We start from the raw sequence: 24,520 nt of genomic DNA on the forward strand, positions 1-24,520 counted from the left end.
CTGTTCCTGGATGGTTGGGAGAAGTTGCTCTCGGAGGATGTGTTGGAACCATTCTTTATTCATGGCAGTGTTCTTAGGCAAAATTGTGAATGAGCCCACTCCCTTGGCTGAGAAGCAACCCCACACATGAATGGTCTCAGGATGCTTTACTGTTGGCATGACACAGGACTGATGGTAGCACTCACCTTGTCTTCTCCAGACAAGCTTTTTTCCAGATGCCCCAAACAATCAGAAAGGGGATTCATCAGATAAAATTACCTTACCCCAGTCCTCAGCAGTCCAATCCAAATCAAATCAAATTTTATTTGTCACATACACATGGTTAGCAGATGTTAATGCGAGTGTAGCGAAATGCTTGTGCTTCTAGTTCCGACAATGCAGTAATACCCAACAAGTAATCTAGCTAACAATTCCAAAACTACTACCTTATAGACACAAGTGTAAGGGGATAAAGAATATGTACATGAAGATATATGAATGAGTGATGGTACAGAGCGGCATAGGCAAGATACAGTAGATGGTATTGAGTGCAGTATATACATATGAGATGAGTATGTAAACAAAGTGGCATAGTTAAAGTGGCTAGTGATACATGTATTACATAAAGATGCAGTAGATGATATAGAGTACAGTATATACATATACATATGAGATGAATAATGTAGGGTATGTAACATTATATTAGGTAGCATTGTTTAAAGTGGCTAGTGATATATTTTACATAATTTCCCATCAATTCCCATTATTAAAGTGGCTGGAGTTGAGTCAGTGTGTTGGCAGCAGCCACTCAATGTTAGTGGTGGCTGTTTAACAGTCTGATGGCCTTGAGATAGAAGCTGTTTTTTAGTCTCTCGGTCCCAGCTTTGATGCCCCTGTACTGACCTCGCCTTCTGGATGATAGCGGGGTGAACAGGCAGTGGCTCGGGTGGTTGTTGTCCTTGATGATCTTTATGGCCTTCCTGTGACATCGGGTGGTGTAGGTGTCCTGGAGGGCAGGTAGTTTGCCCCCGGTGATGCGTTGTGCAGACATCACTACCCTCTGGAGAGCCTTACGGTCGTGGGCGGAGCAGTTGCCGTACCAGGTGCATCTGTAGAAGTTTGTGAGTGCTTTAGGTGACAAGCCAAATTTCTTCAGCCTCCTGAGGTTGAAGAGGCGCTGCTGCGCCTTCTTCACGATGCTGTCTGTGTGGGTGGACCAATTCAGTGTCTGTGATGTGTACGCCGAGGAACTTAAAACTTACTACCCTCTCCACTACTGTTCCATCGATGTGGAAAAGGGGGTGTTCCCTCTGCTGTTTCCTGAAGTCCACAATCATCTCCTTAGTTTTGTTGACGTTGAGTGTGAGGTTATTTTCCTGACACCACACTCCGAGGGCCCTCACCTCCTCCCTGTAGGCTGTCTCGTCGTTGTTGGTAATCAAGCCTACCACTGTTGTGTCGTCCGCAAACTTGATGATTGAGTTGGAGGCGTGCGTGGCCACGCAGTCGTGGGTGAACAGGGAGTACAGGAGAGAGCTCAGAACGCACCCTTGTGGGGCCCCAGTGTTGAGGATCAGCGGGGTGGAAATGTTGTTGCCTACCCTCACCACCTGGGGGCGGCCCGTCAGGAAGTCCAGTACCCAGTTGCACAGGGCGGGGTCGAGACCCAGGGTCTCGAGCTTGATGACGAGCTTGGAGGGTACTATGGTGTTAAATGCCGAGCTGTAGTCGATGAACAGCATTCTCACATAGGTATTCCTCTTGTCCAGATGGGTTAGGGCAGTGTGGTTGAGATTGCATCGTCTGTGGACCTACAGTGCCTTGCATAAGTATTCGGCCCCCTTGAACTTTGCGACCTTTTGCCACATTTCAGGCTTCAAACATAAAGATATAAAACTGTATTTTTTTGTGAAGAATCAACAACAAGTGGAACGACATTTATTGGATATTTCAAACTTTTTTAACAAATCAAAAACTGAAAAATTGCGCGTGCAAAATTATTCAGCCCCCTTAAGTTAATACTTTGTAGCGCCACCTTTTGCTGTGATTACAGCTGTAAGTCGCTTGGGGTATGTCTCTATCAGTTTTGCACATCGAGAGACTGACATTTTTTCCCATTCCTCCTTGTAAAACAGCTCGAGCTCAGTGAGGTTGGATGGAGAGCATTTGTGAACAGCAGTTTTCAGTTCTTTCCACAGATTCTCGATTGGATTCAGGTCTGGACTTTGACTTGGCCATTCTAACACCTGGATATGTTTATTTTTGAACCATTCCATTGTAGATTTTGCTTTATGTCTATACACCGTGTTGTAACAATGTGCAAATAGATACAGTACAAAAGGGAAAATAAATAAACAAATATTTACAATGGTGTTGTTTGTTCTTTACTGGTTGCTCTTTTCTTGTGGAAACAGGTCACAAATCTTGCTGCTGTGATGGCATACTGGTATTTCACCCAATATAAGTATATCAAAATTGGATTTGTTTTCAAATTCTTTGTGGGTCTGTGTAATCTGAGGGAAATTTGGGTCTCTAATATGGTTTTACATTTGGCAGGTTAGGAAGTGCAGCTCGGTTTCCACATTTTTTGGAGCAGTGTGCACAGTGTGTCTTCTCTTGAGAGCCAGGTCTGCCTACGGCGGCCTCTATAGTCAATGAGTCTGTACATAGTCAGAGCTTTCCTTAATTTCTGGTCAGTCACAGTGTCAGGTATTTATACTCTCTGTATAGGGCCAAATAGCATTCTAATTTGCCCAGTTTTTTTGTTAATTATTTCCAATGTGTCAAGTAATTAACTTTTTATGTAATCATGATTTGGTTGGGCCTAATTGTGTTGCTGTTCTGGGGTTCTGTTTGTGTTTGTGAACAGAGCCCCAGGACCAGCTTTCTTAGGGGACTCTTCTCCAGATTCATCTCGCTGTAGGTGATTACTTTGGTTACAGAAAGTTTGGGAATTTCTTCCTTTTAGGTGGTTGTGGAATTGAATGGCTCTTTTCTGGATTTTGATCATTAGGGGGTATCGGCTTAATTCTGCTCTGCATGTATTATTTGGCGTTTTACATTGCATGCAGAATTCTGCAAAAATATCCTTTGTGTACAGTCGCCATTTTGTGAATTCTTGGTTGGTGAGCGGACCCCAGATCTCACAACCATAAAGGGTAATGGGTTCTATAACTGATTCAAGTATTTTTAGCCAGATCCTATCTGTCTCTTTCTCCCTCCCATCTTCACCCTTCTCTCTCTCTCCTGTATTCTCTCTTGCTACTTCTTTCCTTCCATCCCCATCTCTCTCCCCCTCCTCTCATTGAATTCAAAGGTCTTTATTGGCATCGGAAACTTCTCCCTCGATTGCTCAGTTTGGCCAGCTCTAGGAAGAGTCTTGATGGTCCCAAACTTCTTCCATTTAAGAATGTTGGAGGCCACTGTGTTCTTGGGGAACCTTCAATGCTGCAGAAATGTTTTGGTACCCTTGCCCAGATCTGTGCCTCGACACAATCCTGTCTCGGAGCTCTACGGACAATCCCTTCGACCTCATGGCTTGGTTTTGCTCTGACATGCAAAGTCAACTGTGGGACCTTATAGAGAACGACTACCTCATCTCTGTACCCCACACTTATAATTATATGTAGGTCCCTCAGTCGAGCAGTGAATTTCAACAACCAGGGAGGTTTTGCAATGCCTTGCAAAGAAGGACACCTATTGGTCAATGGGTATAAAAAATATATTTTAAAAAAGCAGACATTGAATATCCCTTTGAGCAAGGTGAAGTTATTAATTACACTTTGGATGTTGTAGCAATACAGCCAGTCATTACAAAGATACAGACTGAACCAGTCCTTCCCAACTCAGTTGCTGGAGAGGGAAAAAAACGCTCAAGGATTTCACCATCAGGCCAATGGTAACTTTAAAACAGTTAGTTTAATGGCTGTGATAGGATAAGACTGAGGATGGATCAACAACATTGTAGTTTCTCCACAATACTAACCTAATTGACAGAGTGAAAAGAAGAAAGCTTGTACAGAATATAAATATTCCAAAACATGCATCCGATTTGCAACAAGGCTAAAGTAATACTGCAAGAAATGTGGCAAATCAATTCACTTTTTGTCCTGAATACAAAGTGTTATGTGTTGTTGGATTTGCCCCAAACATTACTGATTACCACTCTCCATATTTTCAAGCATAGCGATGGCTGCATCATGCTTGTAATCGTTTAGGACTGGGGAGTTTTTCAGGATAAAAAAAACGAATGGTGCTAAGCACAGGCAAAATCAGAGGAAAACCTGGTTTAGTCTGTTTTCACCAGAGACAGGGAGATCAATTCAACTTTCAGCAGGACAATAACCTAAAAAAGAAGGCCAAATCTACACTGGAGTTGATAACCAAGAAGACAGTGAATGTTGTTGAGTGGTCAAGTTACAGTTTTGACTTAAATCTACTTGAAAATCTATGGCAAGACCTGAAAATTGTTGTCTAGAATTTAACAACCAATTTGACAGGGCTTGATGAATTTTGAAAAGAATAATGGGCAAATTTTGCACAATCCAGGTGTGGAAAGCTCTTTAAAGACTCACAGTTGTAATGACATACAAGCCTTTCCCAATGATGCAGATAATAATAATACAAATAAATTAGTAACACATGGAATAAAATACACAAGAATGGAGTTCTACAGTGACTACTAGTATAAGATCAATGTGCAGGTGTACGAGGTAATTGAGGTGGGGTAAAGTGGCTAGGCATCAGGATAAATTATGATAAAAGTAAAATAATGAACAGTTGCAGCAGCATATGATGTATGTGTTGTGTACGTATGTAGTGTATGCGAGTTTACAGTATATGCACTAGTTTTGTGAGTAAGTGCAGGATAGAGTCAATGCAGATAGTTAATTAACTGGTTACCCGGACTATTTAGCAGTCTTAGAGAAAGGAAAAGGGGATACCTAGTCAGCTGCACAACAATGCATTAAACCGAAACTGGTCTTTCGCATTTAACCCAAACCCTCTGAATCAGTGGTGCTGGGGGCTTGCTTAATCAACGTCCACGTCATCGGCTCCCGGGAAGCAGTTGTTGTTGGGGGTTAACTACCTTTGCTCAAGGGCAGAACGGCAGATTTTTACACCTTGCCGGCTTGGACATTCAAACCATTGACCTTTCGGTTATTGGTACAATTCTATTAAATGCTAGGCAACCTGCTGCCCCTCTAGGCTTATGGCTTTTTAGCAGTCTTATGGCTTGGGGGTGGAAGCTGTCTAGGAGCATGTTGGTCCAAGAGCCGATGCTCCAGTACTGTTTACCGGACAGTAGCAGAGTGAACAATCTATGGTTTGGGTGGCAGTAATCTTGGGCAATTTTTCGGGCCTTCCTCAGACACCACCTGATATAGAGGTCCCGAATGGTGGGGGAGTTCTGTACTGGGCTCTCCGCACCACCCTCTGTAGCGCTTTGCCATCGAGGGCGGTGCATTTGCCATACCAAGCAGTGAAGCAGCCAGTCAAGATGCTCTCGATGGTGCAGCTGTAGAACTGTTTCAGGATGCTAAATCTTTTCAGTATCCTGAGGGGGAAGAGGTGCTGTCGTGCCCTATCCACGACTGTGCAGTTGAGTCAGGAAGACCAGGATCCAGTTGAAGAGCGGACTATGGTGTTTTTAACGCTGAGCAGTGTGAAGTGCAATTTAGATTGTGTCATCTGTGGATCTGTTGGGGCGGAATACCAATTTGAGTGGGTCCAGGGTGTCTGGGATGATTGTGTGTCATGACCATTCTTTCAAAGCACTTTATAATTACAGATGTGTGTTCTACAGGGCGATTGTCATTTATGCAGGTTCCCTTGGGAGTTCTTGTGAACAGGAACAATGGTGGTCAGCTTGAAACATGTTGGGATTGCAGACTGGGGCAAGAAGAGATTGAAAATGGCAGTGAAAACACTTGTCAGCTGATCTATGCATGCTTTGAGATTGGAACAATGGGCTTTCACGCAAGACTCAATGTTGTATTCCTTGAAGTGAGCATAAAAGGCATTTGGCTTGTTAGGGAGCTCTGCATCTCATGGCTTGGTTTCCCTTTGTAATCAGTTAATAGGATTCCACCTTCCTCCTATAGTCCTTTTGCATGTTTGTCTCAGAGGCCGTAGCGTGCTCTCATGTATGCATCTGGCCATCCCGGGATCACGGCACTACTGACATGCAAGTTCTGGTGGTCATCCCTAACAGCATTCGTCCGAGATCACGTTCTTTCCTGTCCCGTCTGTGCATGGGCAAAGAGCCCTCGCCAACTACCTACCGGTAAATTCGAGCCTTTACCTACACCACACAGACCATGGTCCCACATCACCAAGGATTTCCTCAGTGATCTGCCAGACTCTTCGGGCTTCACTATTTTAGTTGTAGTGGACCGGTTCTCCAAGATGTGCCGACTCATCCCCCTTCCACATCTACCTAATGCCATGGAAATGGCCGAGTGCATGTTCCAACAGGTGTTGTCTGTATGAGATCCCGGAAGAGATTGTTTCGGAGACCCCAGTTCTTCTCCAGGGTGTGGCGAGCTTTCTGCGACCGACTGGGGGTCTCCATCAGCCTATCCTCCAGATACCATCCCCAAACAAACGGGCAGACGAAACTCCTGAATCAGGAAATGGGGAAGTACCTTCGCCAACACTGCAGCCACCAATCACACGAGTGGAGTCGCTATCTAGCCTGGGCCGAATACCCACAGAACTCCCTGGTGCATTCCTCACTCCTTTTCAGTGTGTCCTCGGATACCAACCCCCTGTGTTCCCATGGGAGACAGAGCACAGAACTGTGCCTGCCATCCACGAGTGGTTTCGATGGAGTGAACAGGTTTGGGAGACCGCACATCGAGCACCTACTTCGAGCTTCCCTCTCCCAGAAACGGTTCGCTGACCGGCGTCACCAATCTACTCCACTTTTCCACCCTGGGCAACGTGTGTGGCTCTCTACACGGGACATCCGGCTTCATGACCCCTGCTCATTGGTCCCTTCAATCTAACACACAGCATCAATCCTGTCACCTACCGTCTCCAATTGCACCGGATCTCATCCTTCCGTGTGTCCCTTCTCAAGCCTGTGAGGTACATCCCTCTCCATCTTCCAGTGGCGCACCCCCTCCGTTTGACGTCGGCGGTGCACCGGCTTATTCCGTCCTAGCCCTCATTGACTCCAAGTGCCTGGGTGATCACATCCACTACCTGATGAATTGGGAGGGGTACGGACCAGAAGAACGGTCCTGGGTCCCCGCCCAAGACATCCTCGACCCAGCCATGATAGAGATAGATCTCTCTATCTATATTCAGCTCTACTTACTCTGAATCGAAAATGCTAATTAGCATCTAAATAGACATTATGCAAAATACAAATCCCTGCAAGCTCCAAAAGGTCATCTCAAGCGGACACCTTTGCTAACAGGTATTGTCAATTTAAAACTTGCACAAGACAGTTTCACAGCATTGTCCATTTAAAATGTTGCAAATATATTCAACAGTACATTTAGCTAACATTTGCCTTGTCTATATGCTCATGGCATTTGTAGTTATTTATAATTAAATCACCTTGTCCTAGAGAGAATTACACGGTTATCAAAACGTTATGCCAGGGTAAGCCGACAAAACCCAGCCCTTATTTTAAGTGCTACTAAAATCCAGTGGAGGCTGCTGAGGGGAGAACAGCTCATTATGGGAGAGCAAATGTTGCAATTGTATAACAAAGTTTGCCATGTTCATGATATGAGTGAGAATGCCCAACAAAATTAATGGGGGCCCCCTGGAGATCAGGGCTCCTGGGCACATGCCCTGTCAGTATTCGGCCATGATTACTCAAGTTTACATAGTCTAGCCAGCAAACTTACCAATCTAAAATGTGTTAGCTGACATAGCTAATTGAGTGACTGTCAGTGACTGATATAACAAGAGAAAGACTGCTGATGCACAACATTTCAAAATGACACATAACTCACCAGTAATTGGCACGAGTTCACATCTAGGACAATAATTCCCCTTTTTTTCAGCCTAGCATTTGCTTTTCAACAGCAGAGATTTGAAAACACCTTGTCGTCTGCTTCTCTTCTTTGCAGGGAATCAATGGCGCAGAAGTATGCCATTTTACAGTCCCCGAAACAATTGTGCTATTGTGTTTTTTTCCATGTTATTTGAAACTTATTTTGGACAATGTTTCTGCCACTGTCTATTATGACCAAAAATAGTTTAGATATCAGGACAGCGATTACTCACCCCGCACTGGAAGATTTGATCTTTAACGAGTTAGACACGAAAGGATTTACTTCAGACACCTGACAAGGCCCTCATCCCAGTCATTCGCTGAAAAGAGATATCAGGGACATAGGTCTTGGTGTCCTGTAAGGATCCGACGGCGAGTGGGTAATCTGCCTTTACATTGGCCCTATTAGCCAACGTACAATCATTGGATACGAGCACGTACAATTGAAGTCGGAAGTTTACATACACCTTAGCCAAATACATTTAAACTCAGTTTCACAATTCCTGACATTTAATCCTCGTAACAATTCCCTGTCTTAGGTCAGTTAGGATCACCACTTAATTTTAAGAATCTGAAATGTCAGAATAATAGTAGAGAGAATTGTTTATTTATTTCATCACATTCCCAGTGGGTCAGACGTTTACATACACTCAGTTAATACAGTGCCTTGCGAAAGTATTCGGCCCCCTTGAACTTTGCGACCTTTTGCCACATTTCAGGCTTCAAACATAAAGATATAAAACTGTATTTTTTTGTGAAGAATCAAAAACAAGTGGGACACAATCATGAAGTGGAACGACATTTATTGGATATTTCAAACTTTTTTAACAAATCAAAAACTGAAAAATTGGGCGTGCAAAATTATTCAGCCCCTTTACTTTCAGTGCAGCAAACTCTCTCCAGAAGTTCAGTGAGGATCTCTGAATGATCCAATGTTGACCTAAATGACTAATGATGATAAATACAATCCACCTGTGTGTAATCAAGTCTCCGTATAAATGCACCTGCACTGTGATAGTCTCAGAGGTCCGTTAAAAGCGCAGAGAGCATCATGAAGAACAAGGAACACACCAGGCAGGTCCGAGATACTGTTGTGAAGAAGTTTAAAGCCGGATTTGGATACAAAAAGATTTCCCAAGCTTTAAACATCCCAAGGAGCACTGTGCAAGCGATAATATTGAAATGGAAGGAGTATCAGACCACTGCAAATCTACCAAGACCTGGCCGTCCCTCTAAACTTTCAGCTCATACAAGGAGAAGACTGATCAGAGATGCAGCCAAGAGGCCCATGATCACTCTGGATGAACTGCAGAGATCTACAGCTGAGGTGGGAGACTCTGTCCATAGGACAACAATCAGTCGTATATTGCACAAATCTGGCCTTTATGGAAGAGTGGCAAGAAGAAAGCCATTTCTTAAAGATATCCATAAAAAGTGTTGTTTAAAGTTTGCCACAAGCCACCTGGGAGACACACCAAACATGTGGAAGAAGGGGCTCTGGTCAGATGAAACCAAAATTGAACTTTTTGGCAACAATGCAAAACGTTATGTTTGGCGTAAAAGCAACACATCTGAACACACCATCTCCACTGTCAAACATGGTGGTGGCAGCATCATGGTTTGGGCCTGCTTTTCTTCAGCAGGGACAGGGAAGATGGTTAAAATTGATGGGAAGATGGATGGAGCCAAATACAGTACCATTCTGGAAGAAAACCTGATGGAGTCTGCAAAAGACCTGAGACTGGGACGGAGATTTGTCTTCCAACAAGACAATGATCCAAAACATAAAGCAAAATCTACAATGGAATGGTTCAAAAATAAACATATCCAGGTGTTAGAATGGCCAAGTCAAAGTCCAGACCTGAATCCAATCGAGAATCTGTGGAAAGAACTGAAAACTGCTGTTCACAAATGCTCTCCATCCAACCTCACTGAGCTCGAGCTGTTTTGCAAGGAGGAATGGGAAAAAATGTCAGTCTCTCGATGTGCAAAACTGATAGAGACATACCCCAAGCGACTTACAGCTGTAATCGCAGCAAAAGGTGGCGCTACAAAGTATTAACTTAAGGGGGCTGAATAATTTTGCACGCCCAATTTTTCAGTTTTTGATTTGTTAAAAAAGTTTGAAATATCCAATAAATGTCGTTCCACTTCATGATTGTGTCCCACTTGTTGTTGATTCTTCACAAAAAAATACAGTTTTATATCTTTATGTTTGAAGCCTGAAATTTGGCAAAAGGTCGCAAAGTTCAAGGGGGCCGAATACTTTCGCAAGGCACTGTATTTGGTAGCATTGCCTTTAAATTGTTTAACTTGGGTCAAACGTTTTGGGTAGCCTTCCACAAGATTCCCACAATAGGTTGGGTGAATTTTGGCCCATTCCTCCTGACAGAGCTGGTGTAACTGAGTCAGGTTTGTAGGCCTCCTTGCTCACACACGCTTTTTCAGTTCTGCCCACAAATTTTCTATAGGGTTGAGTTCAGGACTTTGTGATGGCCAATCCTATACCTTGACTTTGTTGTCCTTAAGCAATTTTGCCACAACTTTGGAAGTATGCTTGGGGTCATTGTCCATTTGGAAGACCCATTTGTGACCAAGCTTTAACTTCCTGACTAATGTCTAGAGTTGTTGCTTCAATATATCCACATAATGTTCCTTAATCATGATGTCATCTATTTTGTGAAGTGCACCAGTCCCTCCTGCAGCAAAGCACACCCACACCATCATGCTGCCACCCCCGTGCTTCACGGTTGGGATGGTGTTCTTTGGCTTGCAAGCCTCCCCCTTTTTCCTCCAAACATAACGATGGTCATGGACAAACAGTTCTATTTTTGTTTCATCAGACCAGAGGACATTTCCCCAAAAAGTATGATCTTTGTCCCCATGTGCAATTGCAAACCATAGTCTGGCTTTTTAATGCCGGTTTTGGAGCAGTGGCTTCTTCCTTGCTGAACAGCCTTTCAGGTTATGTCGATATAGGACTCGTTTTACTGTGGATATAGATACTTTTGTACCCGTTTCCTCCAGCATCTTCACAAGGTCCTTTGCTGTTGTCCTGGGATTGATTTGCACCTTTCGCACCAAAGTACGTTAATCTCTAGGAGACAGAACGCATCTCCTTCCTGAGCGGTATGACGGCTGCGTGGTGGGGGTGCTTGCTCAGTCCCCTCCTGTACTCCGAGCTTCCTGCCATGCAGGACCTCTATACAAGGCAGTGTCAGAACGCCCTAAAAATGGTCAAAGACTCCAGCCACCCTAGTCATAGACTGTTCTCTCTGCTCCCGCACAGCAAGAGGTACCGGAGCACCATGTCTAGGTATCCAAAAGGCTTCTTAAACAACTTCTTCAGGATCGGTGGGTCCTCTGGGGGACGGGGTTAACGTAGGCTAATGCGATTAGCATGAGGTTGTAAGTAACAATTTCCTAGGACAGACATATATGATAAGCAAAAGGCTTAAATTCTTGTTAACCTAACTGCACTGTTCAATTTACAGTAGCTATTACAGTGAAAGAATACCATGCTATTGTTTGAGGAGAGTGTACAGTTTTGAACATGAAGTTATTAATAAACCAATTAGGCACATTTGGGCAGTCCTGATAGAAACATTTTCACATAAATGCAATGGTTCATTGGATCAGTCTAAAACTGTGCATATACACTGCTGCCATCTAGTGGCCAAAATGTAAGTTGCGCCTGGGCTGGAATAATACAGTATGGCCTTTCGCTTGCATTTCAAAGATGGTACAATTATTTCTTTGTATTATCTTTTACCAGATCTAATGGGTTACATTCTTCTACATTCCTTTCACATTTCCAAACGTCAAAGTGTTTCCTTTGAAAATAGTACCAATAAAATGCATATCCTTGATTCAGGGCCTGAGCTACAGGCAGTTAGATTTGAGTATGACATTTTAGGCAAATATTGAAAAAAAGGGTCCGATCCTTAAGCCATAAGACTCCTGAACAGCTAATCAAATGGCTACCCAGACAATTTGCACTGCCCCCCCCCTCCCCTTTTACACTACTGCTACTCAGTTTCATTATCTATGCATGATCACTTTAACTCTACTTACATGTACATATTACCTCTTACCTTGACTAACTGGTGCCCACGCACATAGACTCTGTACCAGTACCCCCTGTGTATATAGCTTCGCTATTGTTATTTTACTGCTGCTCTTTAATTACTTGTTTCTTGTATTTTTTTTTTTTACATCTCTTTTTCTTAAAATGGCATTGTTGGTTTAAGGCTTGTAAGTATTTCCGGCGCATGTGACAAATACAATTTTGATTTGATTAAATTTTGAATTGCGATCTCCACCAAATCATTGAAACTGTCCAAACAAAACAGACGGAATGTAGGTCTGGTTTTCATAGTAACATACAACTAGCTAGCTAAGGTGCGAGGATAACAAATTGATTCAAATCAAAATTTGTCTAGTATAGCCATTTAGCTTAGATAGCTAAGCTAGCTTGGCATTGAACGTATAGAACTAACGACCGGTTTGGTTGGCAACGATGCCAATAGAATGAACAACAAGCGACCCTAGATTTGTGTGTGGGACTATATCTCGAGAAAGGATGGAAATTATATGAATAAATTCATCAAAATAACATGTAAATCATTATTTTAATTCAATATTTTCATAGGTTGGTAACCATTGTATTAAAGCGATAACGCCCTCAAAGCTAGGGTTTGGATGACATATCGGCACGGTTTGCTGGCCCGAGACGAATGCCAATATGTCCTCCAAACCACAGCTTTTTGGGCATTATCACTTAAATACACTCCTCTCCCCAAGTCCATCACGGCATAGGTGCCACCACACTCCTGTCTCGTCTCCTTCTCCCTCCTTCCCGATATGCTGCCAGCTGCAACCACTTTTTCATGACAGACTCCACATCGCTCTCGGATGCTTTAGATGTTAACGGATTCTTCCGGACAACAGCTAATGAACAAGAACACAAGTGGTCGCAAAGATGTGAACATTTGGTTGCAACAGGGTGAATTGAATACTTTAAAATGTCATGGTAATTGCATTGCAGGAAGCCATTCGTGTCATGAGACATTTGCAAATATGAGAAATCCTTACCAATCAAAACCTCTCTCAGTCGAAGAGATCCAAGAGAGATTTTCCTATTCACTCCTCTCCAATTCATGTTTTTTGCCAGCGCATTGGAAATTGTGTGCCTCATTAAACGCCACACGACATCCTTCACATCGCATCCCCCAACGAGGCTCAAGTGGTTAATCTAAAGGGAAAAAAAAACATTTGAATAATGTATCAATTGACAAACTTTAAGCCACAAGTGACTGCCACTTTTCCCCAGGCGAGGGAAGCATATATGGTTAAGAAACTTGTATGCTAATTCTGATGAAGGTCTTTGGAGGTTGAAACGTCATGCTTTAATCCTACATAAAGTTGAAAAGTTTACTGTGGAGTGAGAGACCCATTTTCCATTTCACAAAAAGTTTGTGGACATACATCCTACTTTTTTTCCCTTCTTGCATATCTGAATTTGATTTGAATCCCATGAACTCCCACTGAATCACTCTAAAAGAGCATTAGATGTAGTGGAATGAAACTCACCAGTTTAAGTTTGAAGTCAGCCCCCTGAAGATCGGTTTCCAGCCTCTGGAGACTTTGTTGATCCTTCAATGGCAGAAGGCCTCCTTCGATCGCATATTCTGCTCCATTCTGCTGTGCTGTTTGTAAGAGTCGTAGGATGAGTGTCTGTTGTTCCAGTATCATCTCTTGCTTGGTAAGCATTTCCCGAATTAGCACTGAAAGACATTTTAAAAAAGGGGCACTTCACTATAACACAATGAGGTGAACAAGAGTGCCCTTTTGCCCTCAGAACAGACTCAATTCATCGGGGCATGGACTCAAGTTGTCGAATGCGTTCCACATGGATACTGGCCCATGTTGACTCCAATGGTTATCACAGTTATGTCAAGTTGGCTGGTGGACCATTCTTCATATAAACGGATCTGTCGACTGTGATAAACCCAGCAGCGTTGCAGTTCTTGACACAAACCAATGCGCCTGGCAGCTACCACCATACCCCGTTCAAAGGCACTTCCATTTTGTCTTGACCATTCAAAAACTTTGAAAGGCATATATACACACAACACGTCTCAAATTGTCTCAAGGCTGAAAAATCGTATTATTTTACCCTTCATCTACACTGATTGAAGTGGATTTAACAAGTGACATCAATAAGGGATCATAGCTTTCATCTGGTCAGTCTCATGGAAACAGCATATTCTTAATGTTTTGTATACTCGGTGTATAGTATCATATACAGTACCAGTCAAAAGCTGACACAGCTACTCATTCCAGGGTTTTTCTTTATTTATACATTATAGAATAATAGTGAAAATCAAAACTATGAAATAACACATAAGGATTCATGTAGTAACCAAAATAAATAAATAAAAAACATATTTTATATTTGAGATTCTTCAAAGTAGACACCTTTTGCCTTGACAGCTTTGCACACTCTTGGCATTCTCTCAATCAGCTTCATGAGGTAGTCACCCAGAACGCATTTCAGTTAACAAGTGTTTCAAGAACTTTGAAAGTTTCTTCAAGTACAGTTGCAAAAACTAACAAGCACTATGATGAAAATGGCTCTCATGAAAGGAAGATCCAGAGTTACCTCAGCTGCAGAAGTTCATTAGTTACCAGCCTCAAATTGCAGCCCAAATAAATGCTTTAAAGCGTTCAAGTAACAGACATCTTAACTTCAACTCTTCAGAAGAGACTGCGTGAATCAGGCCTTCATGGTCGATTGCTGCAAAGAAACCACTACTAAAGGACACCAATAAGAGTCTTGCTTGGGTCAAGAAACACAAGCAATGGACATTAGAGCGGTGGAAATCTCTCCTTTGGTCTGTGTTCAAATTTGACATTTTGGTTCCAAACGCTGTGTCTTTGTGAGAGGCAGAGTAGGTGAACGGATCTCCGCGTGTGTATTTCCCACCGTGAAGCATGGAGGAAGAGATGTGATGGTGCTTTGCTGGTGACACAGTGATTTATTTAGAATTCAAGGCACACTTACCCAGCATGGCTACCACAGCATTCTGCAGCGATACACCAGCCCATCAGGTTAGCGCTTAGTGGGAAAATAATTTGTTTTTCAACAGGACAATGACCCAACACACTGCCAGGCTGTGTAAGGGCTATTTGAGCGATGAAGTGCTGCATCAGATGACCTGGCCTCCAATCACCCAACCTCAACCCAATTGAAATGGTTTGGGATGAGTTGGACCACAGAGGGAAGGAAAAGCAGCCAACAAGTGCTCAGCATATGTGAGAACTCCTTCAAGACTGTTGGAATATCATTTCAGGTGAAGCTGGTTGAGAGAATGTCAAGAGTGTGCAAAGCTGTCAACAATAAACTCTTTGAAGAAACTCAAATATATCTTGATTTGTTTAACACTTTTTTGGTTACTACATGATTCCTTATGCATTATTTCATAGTGTTGATGTCTTCACTATTATTCTATTATGTAAAAATAAAGAAAAATCCTGGAATGAGTAGCTGTGTCAACTTTTGACTGGTACTGTATATAATATACACTGAGTAGTCAAAACATTAAGAATGTGTAGTTGTCTCCATTATTATTCTACAATGTAGAAAATAGTAAAAATAAAAACCCTTGAATGAGTAGGTGTGACCAATCTTTTGACTGGTACTGTATACATTACTTATTGCTGCTCACCAGAAGGAGAGACAGGGTAGATGTGTTTATCCTCTGCAAACCCCCAATTGTCCTGGTCAAGGCACTGAGCCTTGAGATTGGAGTGAGCTGTAATGCCCTTCTCAGCAGATGTATGTTTTCTAAGTTGATGTTTCCTCAGGTTTTTTTTGTTAAGCCACAAACTGCAGTTGCAACACTTGATTTTCCGCTTGACTGCAGGTTTCACAGCTGGACACGCTGAACCGCTCGCCGATGCACTGGTTACATCTGGGGCTCTCGCCGATGCACTGGTTACATCTGGGGCTCTCGCCGATGCACTGGTTACATCTGGGGCTCTCGCCGATGCACTGGTTACATCTGGGGCTCTCGCCGATGCACTGGTTACATCTGGGGCTCTCGCCGATGCACTGGTTACATCTGGGGCTCTCGCCGATGCACTGGTTACATCTGGGGCTCTCGCCGATGCACTGGTTACATCTGGGGCTCTCGCTGTTGAACCTGGGGCTCGATAACATACTGACTCACAATGTGGAATGTGTTTGGTAAAATCACTCCTATTTACATAGGTCTTGGGGCAATATGGGCAGTGGAAATGCTTTGCTTCTCTGCACTCCAGATGGCATATGAATATTGTGAACTCTGAAATGAATAAAAACAAGCAAATCAACATCCAGGACACAAACTACCTGGTTTATATAATCATGTGATGATGACCGGTACAGAACTAGTCTAATTAATGAAAGCCTTTATGCGGCTAGTATGTGTAGCTATGTGTAACATCACGGTACATGTGCTAACCTCTATGCAGCACAGCCTTCAATCTGTGCGACTCAATGTGTGTCAACACACTGGCATAGTCTCGGGGCTTGAAAATTGAAGGCTGGCAGAAGGGGCAATGATACAAGTGGTCCTTCTGGCACTGGGATAAAACCAAACGGCCATCTGCTGCTTTTCGCACTGTGATATGCTGTCAAACACAAACATAAATTACAAATAGTTTAGCAAGTCAGCGAGCGTTATGTGCGTTGATAGCGAACAGTCGGTCACGGCAAACTGACTTTTCAGTGATAACAGTATAGTAACTAGTTAAGCTAAAATGCTAGCAAAGTGCTATGTTAGCTAGCTAGCTTGGTAAATAGCCACGTTAATGTTAGGCAGCAATAGCATGATAGATAGTATACATATATCTAGCTAAGAAAAACGTAGATACCGGAAGTTACACCAAAGGCGTAACTCAAAGTGAAACGAAAAATGCTACCCTAAAGTTAATTGAAATGCCTTAGCATAATCCCGAACGGCGACGAAGGCGCGATCTAGCGGATCACGTCTGTCAAATCCGTCATCTTCATCTTCTTCTTTGGTATCGTCTGTTCGCACATTTTGTTTGTACATGCCGCCACCTATTGTGAGGGAGTGTGTGGTCAATCACGTTAGTTTTTGTGCCCCAAATTATAAAGGGGGAAAGGGGGAAAAAATGCACCACCAACTAAAAATTCGAATAAATAACACCATTCCATTCCACTACTTTGACCCTAACTGATCCTACACCAGGCCGATGCGCTGGGAGGAAATGACTCTTTCGTTCAACATACCTTGTAATTCCTCAGTAAAATCTCATACACCGAAGAACTGCTCTGCAGCTGACACCACAACATCTATTTCTGTGATTTACGTTCTGTTTCTGCGGTACAGTTGATAACCATGGCAATGAATGCTAAGAAGCCAACATTACTGAAGCACAAATTGTATCACTCTGCATTGGCCTAGAACCAAAGGCCTACAACTCACCCTTGACTCATCATCCTCTACTCTCTTCGCTGCCTCAGCATACAACACCTTCTGTTCTACTCAGAATCTCCCTCCTACACACTACTTCAAAATGACCATGAGCTTGGTATCTGAAACACCTTAGTGGGTTCGGCACAAAAGCTCTCACAGCATAACTGACATATCCTAACATGACTTTGTCAGGTAAAGACTCAGCTTTAAAACTCAAAAGGCAGACAGTGTCTTCTCAGTTTCACCACACTCACCACTGGGTCTGTGTCGCACCCAACAGACACAGGGAATCTTCCATTTCAGTTGCTCCACCTCAACACTTAACACAGTAATCACTCCTTTCCAAGGCGCCCTGCTCCAGAGAGCAAAGCAACACACATCTTCCCTCTGCCCTCGGCACCTCTCCATCTTCCTCACTGTCTATAACCACGTCTATCCATTAACCACGCTCATGCCACTGTTTTGTTTGCAGAACACGCACTGATGGCCTTTCTCTAATACCCAACTTCTGTTCCTTAGCCCAAATTACTAGTCTGGCTATCTCTGGCTTCTCCATCCTCGCAAAACGTAGGCTACTCTGCATCTGAGCACTGCCTTTCAAATTGTGTTACATTATGGGGATAAAACATTTCCGACTTGCGCAGGTTCAATTGTCAACAAATCAATAGGGTGTTTTTGTTTGACTCACGCAAACGTGACCAAAGAGGTAACTGAAACAAGAAACAACTTTGTCTCAGTACATGTATACAGTGGATATGTACAAATGAATGTGATGTGAGGCTCTCTCACCAATTGTTTGTACAATATACACACATATATTTTCAGTTTGTGAGTGTATGATATGGGGCTTGGAGACATGTTTATTTTGACATTATAAAGAACAACTATTATAAACAATGGCAACACTGCCATGTTGCACTGAGCCTTGCTGTTGGAAAACCACATCAGTGTCCAACTTTTGGCTGTCGTAAATACACCTTCCCCGACTTCACTCTTCAACTTTCATCTACAGTCGGTTGCTTTTGCCTAACCATTCAAACGAGCCCAGAAACAGAAAGGGCACATTCTATGTAGACAACTTTAAAGGCAAGGCAAGACTGACTCATCTGCAAATCACCTTGCATCATAAATAACTACTCAATATGATTTGTAGATCAGTCAGTCAGTCACAATTAACCCAAGATACATCATGGTTTTGATGATCTCAAACACGGCCAACGACACCGCAGCCCAAGCAGCCATGCAAAATGGTCTTGAGTGGCAACAAATATGGCAACAAATCTTCCCAATTAGCTGTTTGCTTTCCATACATCCACTTGTGTTGATCAATGACGGCCTATGAGGGTGTCGATTAATCTAGCCCGGCGCCCGTGTAGGCGTGTTGATGTATTCCATTTGGAACCGGGCTGCCTTCTAGGTGTCTGTCCTACAGCAAAGTCAGCTCAAAACAAAAGTGACGTAATTACTACACCGACTCTGACGCTCATTGGATGTGGCTTGGAAACTATTAAGGAATACAAAGGGAAACCCAGCTGTGAGCTGCCCAGTGAAGCGAGCCTACCAGACGAGCTAAATGCCTTTAGTACTCACTTCGAGGCAAGCAACACTGAAGCAGGCATGAGTGCACCAGCTGTTCCAGACGACTGTGAGATCACGCTCTCCAGGTCAACATTCACAAAGCCGCGAGGCCAGACCGATTACCAGGACATGTACTCAAAGCATGCGCGGAAGAACTGGCAAGTGTCTTCACTGACATTTTCAACCTCTCCCTGACCGAGTCTGTAAAACCTACATGTTTCAAAAAGACCACCATAGTCCCTGTGCCCAAGAAAGCGAAGGTAACCTGCCTAAATGATTACCGACCCGTAGCACTCGTCGGAAGTCACAAAGTACTTTGGAAAGGATGGTCATGGCTCACATCAACGCCATCATGCTGGAAACCCTAAACCTACTCCAATTCGCATTACGCCCCAACAGATCCACAGATGATGCTATCTCAATTGCACTCCACACTGCCCTTTCCCACCTGGACAAAAGGAACACCTATGTGAGAATGCTGTTCATTGACTACAGCTCAGCGTTCAACACCATAGTACCCACAAACCTCATCACTAAGCTAAGAACCCTGGGACTAAACACGTCCCTCTGCAACTGGCAACAACACATCTGCCACGCTGATCATCAATACTGGGTCCTCTCAGGGGTGCGTGCTTAGTCCCCTCCTGTACTCCCTGTTCACCCACGACTGCGTGGCCAAGCACGACTCCAACACAATCATTAAGTTTGCTGACGACACAACAGTGCTTAGCCTGATCACTGACAACAATGAGACAGTCTATTGGGAGGAGGTCAGAGACCTGGAAGTGTGGAGCCAGGACTACAACCTCTCCCTCAATGTGAGCAAGACAAAGAGCTGATCGTGGGCTACAGGAAAAAAAGCGCTGAACAGGACCCCATTAACACCGACGGGGCTGAAGTGGAGCAGGTCGAGAGATTCAAGCTCCATGGTGTCCAAAACACTAACTAATGATGAGCTTGGAGGGTACTATGGTGTTGAAGACTGAGCTATAATCAATGAACAGCATTCTGATGTTGGTATTCCTCTTGTCCCGATGGAATAGGGCAGTGTGCAGTGCGATGGCGATTGCATTGTCTGTGGATCTATTGGAGTGGTAAGCAAATTGAAGTTGGTCTAAGGTGTCAGGTAAGGTAGAGGTAATATGATCTTTAACTAGCCTCTCAAGCACTTCATGATGACAGAAGTGAGTGCTACAGGGCGATAGTCATTTAGTTCCTTACGTTTGCTTTCTTTGGTACAGGAACAATGGTGGACATCTTGAAGCAAGTAGGGACAGCAGACTGGGATAGGGAGAGATTGATAGGGAGAGATTTTGGGACTTAAGGATTTTACATCTGAAGACTTGCGAGGGGTACTGGCACCGGAAGACAGCCTGCCGTCCCAGGCTCCCCTTGAGCTTGTGTCAGCTCTGTTTTATTTTTAACAGAAAAGTTGTTTGATTAAATTATATTTAGATTTTTGGGGGTAGTAGTTGAGTAGTTTTTTTTAGTTTGTTCAGTTTTTTGTGAATTCTGTTTCCATGCCGCACACTAAATGGTGTGAACAACAATATACAGAAGAAGAAGAATGTTGAGTTCACACCCATGTTCTGGTCGACAGTTGAGTTGCATTTACCCATGACTCCAGCCAGAAGGTGGTAGGAAAGACACATTTTTGTTTTGCAGGTTGTTGAAGAAGAAGAAGCATATCCGTTCGCCATATTGCAGTGATACAGCGATATTTCTCACTTGTCTTTGGGAACCTGAAGGCTTTGCGTTTCCTCGTTAACCGGCACAATGTTTGCGACACAAGTTTATGGAGATAATGGGAAAATGAAGGAATATCACTATACTGGACCAGTAGAGCACCGATTCTCTCCATATTCCTTTAACGGAGGGTAAGCATGAATGTCCAACTAGCAAATCTTAGCAAGTTACCGTGAACTAGCTAATGCTCTTGTGCAGTCAGAACGGACAGTGATTGAATATAAGTTAGTTAGTGCCCATGAAGCAAATAACTAACACTTAACTAATCGAGATCACTTTTAGCTAGTTACGTGAACAACATACTTCGCTACCTACATGTTTAGTTTCGATTTCAGTTAGCATACGTTCGCTAGTATCTGACGCTAACAGTAGTTAGACTAGTTTCTTTATAGCTAGCTACTTATGTCACGGAGCTGATTAATGTTTTGCCAAAACGAACTTGTTTGTCAGGGAGCTTCAAAGTCTTAACATAGTTTTTATTGTGCTTCCAGGACTGTGCTTGCTGTTGCCGGTGAAGACTTTGCCATTGTGGCCTCTGACACCCGTTTGAGTGAAGGCTATTCAATCCACAGCCGTGACTCTCCAAAATGCTACAAGTTGTAAGTCAAACACACACTATTGTATTTCCAAGGATGAGCGAAGGCACATTGTCAGATGGTGTGGTTTAACTCTACTAATTGGCTCACTATTTCTACGTTTAATCATGCAGTCAAATTCTCCACAAATATTTTTCAGAAATTGGTCTTTTGACCTATCAGATTAGTTCTGAAAGAGCTTGCTGTGAAAATATCTGATGTGATTGTTCAAACTAGCAATTAGAGGGGAAAATATCATAATTGGGCTGCCTGTCTAAACACAGCCTAAGTGACTCATCAATGTCTTATGTATTGACACAGATGACACTTCTAAATGCAGTCTTGGTAAAACAAAATCATTTTAAATGGTGGTGGATACTGCTTGTGAACATCATAATACATTGGATGTAAATCAATATTCAACCTCAATGCTGTTACTAATACAGTTTTTCATTTATCACAGGACAGATACAACTGTCATAGGATGCAGTGGATTCCATGGAGATTGCTTGACTCTTACTAAAATCATTGATGCAAGATTAAAGGTGAGATCATCTTGGGCTTGAGACTGTTTCACTTTCATTCATAAATGTTACTTTAAAAATAGTTTGCTAAGCTGAAAGTTATGGAATACTGCTGTACACTAAGTTAGCATTTGTAAATGTTTCATTTTCAAACACATATTTGTAGATGTACAAGCACTCCAACAACAAGTGCATGACAAGTGGAGCAATTGCAGCCATGCTGTCAACAATCCTGTACGGTAGAAGATTCTTCCCCTACTACGTTTACAACATCATCGGTGGCTTGGATGAGGAGGGTATGTCTCCTGCTCTATTTCTGTTATTACTATAATCACAATGCTTGGCTAATTTTCCATGTAATTTATTCACTGCATATTTTTTTTTTTATTTTTTTTTATCCACTCCTAGTTCAATATGTATTACTCTCCTAACTGATTTGGATTGTTTTTGCTTTTCAGGTAAAGGAGCTGTTTATAGTTTTGACCCAGTGGGATCCTATCAGAGAGACACATACAAAGCTGGAGGCTCAGCGAGTGCTATGCTGCAACCTCTGCTTGACAACCAGGTAAAGAAACAAAGGGGCATAAGTTCAGCATCACTATCTTTTAAGGACTTTGTTCCCCCTGAAGCACCTCTGTCCAATGGATTGTACTGCAATCCAACAGCACAATATGACTTGAATGTTTGTGTGTTTAAAAGAAAAAAGGGGAAAAAAAGTGATGTATTATTTGGAGGTTTCAAGGCAACTCTAGACATTCTAGTGGCCTAATTGATACTGTATTGGTTCGGAACAAACCAGTTCTTGGTTTCTGTATAGCCCCTTATCGTCTTTGTCTTTATTCTTAATTTACAATCAGATTGGATTTAAGAACATGGAGGGTGTGCAGCACCTGCCCCTGAGCCAGGAGAAGGCTGTGCAGCTGGTCAAAGATGTCTTCATCTCTGCTGCTGAGAGAGATGTGTACACCGGGGATGCCCTCAGGATCTGCATCGTCACCAAGGATGGCATCAAAGAAGAGACAGTCCCTCTCAGGAAGGACTGAACAACCTGCCGCTGTCAACCTCCCACTTTTGTCTGTATTTTTCATATTTTGGACCTATCTCCTGCTTTTCTTTTTACATTCTTGCTGAAGAAAAATGTTCCCTGTAGTTAATTTTGTCAGTGACCATTTTTATTAAACATTAAATGTTTGAATATGTATTTGATTAAAATGATTACAACTGTTTAGAAAAACCAACAAACACAGTGTATAAAACATTAGGAACACCTGCCTAATATTAAGTTGCACCCTGTTTTGCCCTCAGAACAGGCTCAATTTGTTGAGGCATGGACTCTACAAGGTGTTGAAAGCGTTCCACAGGGATGCTGGCCCATGTTGATTCAATGCTTCTCACAGTTGTATAAAGTTGGCTGGATGTCCTTTGGGTGGTGGACCATTCTTGATATGGATAGGAAACTGTTGAGTGTGGAAACCCTGCAGTGCTGTAGTTCTTGACACTCAAACCAGTGCACATGGCACCTACTACAATACCCCAGTTCAAAGGCACTTAATAATTTGTCTTGCCCATTCACCCTCTGAATGGGGCACAATCCATGTCTCAAAGTTTTAAAATCCTTCATTAACCTCTCCTCCCCTTCATCTACACCAGGGCTGCCCAACCCTCTTCCTGGAGATCTACTGTCCTGTGGGTTTTCAGTCCAACCCTAATTTAACACCTGATTCTACTAATTAGCTGCTCAACCAGACCTTAACTAGCTGGATCGGATATGCTAAATTAGGGTTGGACTGAAACTACATGACAGATTTCCAGGAAGAGGGTTGGGCAGCCTTGATCTACACTGAAGTGGATGTAACAGTTGGCATCATAGCTTTCACTTGGTCAGTCTGTCATGGAAAGAGCAGGTGTTCCTAATGTTTTGTACACAGTGTATATGCCATTGGTCCCATGATTGGAATTGGCTCCTTTAGAAGAGAGTTGGTTAAAGCTCGCAATAATACTTTTTGCCAAATAGGGGTGTTTACAACTGTAGAGATTGAGTTTGGACATTCAGAACTGGATCCACAACCCCGCTGTGCCATAACTGTCCAGACCTATTTGTGGTAATATTTTCATACGTAACTCAGAGGTGTACTACACATTAAAACCCCTATGCAGCCAGGGGAATGCTTCTGACAAAGAACAGAAACCAGGGATTATTCTTCTGCTGCCACCAATGTAATTGAGGGGCAACTGCAGAAGCAGGCGTTGAACCAGTGACCATGTGGATCAAGGCATGTGCACTACAACCTATGCCATAAAAGCAAAAATCCTATCTAAGCATGCTCAGGCCAGGAAGACTACACATGGGTCAGGATAAAGATGAGTCTGACAGGAGTGAAGTTTTTGGACAAAGTGGACCCTTGCCTTTTGGCTGATCCATTTGTAGTTTCAAGGTGGGTGAAAACAGTTACTGCTGTGGAATCGGTGAGGGGAACCAGAAGTGGTCTTGTGGTGATTGTGTTTCTGCTGGTCAGAGGGAGCAGGTGCTCTGTGCTAAATGAATGGGGGCAAGAGACGTGAATTGTTTTGCTCTCAAGAAAAGGGTGCCATTAAAATGAGTGATTGCTGGGGTAG

The 24,520-nt window shown here is 43.0% G+C and overlaps 2 protein-coding genes across 2 annotated transcripts; one reads left to right on the plus strand and one right to left on the minus strand.

Annotated features, from left to right (window-relative positions):
- Positions 1-12,605: 12,605 nt before the first annotated feature.
- Positions 12,606-16,910, minus strand: LOC110499268 (uncharacterized). The gene is made up of 5 exons (XM_021576293.3): positions 16,501-16,910; positions 15,724-16,341; positions 13,586-13,779; positions 13,088-13,247; positions 12,606-12,943 (listed from the first exon to the last, which is right to left on the minus strand). Exons 3-5 carry the CDS (start codon positions 13,763-13,765, stop codon positions 12,801-12,803), a joined length of 483 nt encoding a protein of 160 aa, XP_021431968.3. The 5' UTR covers positions 13,766-13,779; positions 15,724-16,341; positions 16,501-16,910; the 3' UTR covers positions 12,606-12,800.
- A 3,727-nt stretch (positions 16,911-20,637) lies between these two features.
- LOC110499269 (proteasome subunit beta type-1) lies at positions 20,638-23,099 on the plus strand. Its single transcript, XM_036956092.2, has 6 exons — positions 20,638-20,936; positions 21,297-21,404; positions 21,844-21,925; positions 22,071-22,200; positions 22,363-22,469; positions 22,762-23,099. The coding sequence occupies exons 1-6, from the start codon at positions 20,836-20,838 to the stop codon at positions 22,945-22,947; spliced, it is 714 nt and encodes a 237-aa protein (XP_036811987.1). The 5' UTR covers positions 20,638-20,835; the 3' UTR covers positions 22,948-23,099.
- Positions 23,100-24,520: the final 1,421 nt, after the last annotated feature.

Source organism: Oncorhynchus mykiss, chromosome 20 (assembly GCF_057628025.1).
Source record: "Oncorhynchus mykiss isolate SJ-2025 chromosome 20, ASM5762802v1, whole genome shotgun sequence".
Classification (NCBI taxonomy): Eukaryota; Metazoa; Chordata; class Actinopteri; order Salmoniformes; family Salmonidae; genus Oncorhynchus; species Oncorhynchus mykiss.

Excerpts from the sequence above, each read along its gene's own strand:
- LOC110499269 (XM_036956092.2), top strand. The coding sequence starts at position 20,836 with ATGTTTGCGACACAAGTTTATGGAGATAATGGGAAAATGAAGGAATAT. Across the intron at positions 20,937-21,296 it reads CCATATTCCTTTAACGGAGG|GACTGTGCTTGCTGTTGCCG; the intron begins GTAAGCATGAAT and ends TTGTGCTTCCAG. Across the intron at positions 21,405-21,843 it reads TCTCCAAAATGCTACAAGTT|GACAGATACAACTGTCATAG; the intron begins GTAAGTCAAACA and ends CATTTATCACAG.
- LOC110499268 (XM_021576293.3), bottom strand. The coding sequence starts at position 13,765 with ATGCTTACCAAGCAAGAGATGATACTGGAACAACAGACACTCATCCTA. Across the intron at positions 13,248-13,585 it reads CTGACTTCAAACTTAAACTG|ATTAACCACTTGAGCCTCGT; the intron begins GTGAGTTTCATT and ends TTTTCCCTTTAG. Across the intron at positions 12,944-13,087 it reads ACTGAGAGAGGTTTTGATTG|CTGTTGTCCGGAAGAATCCG; the intron begins GTAAGGATTTCT and ends CTTGTTCATTAG.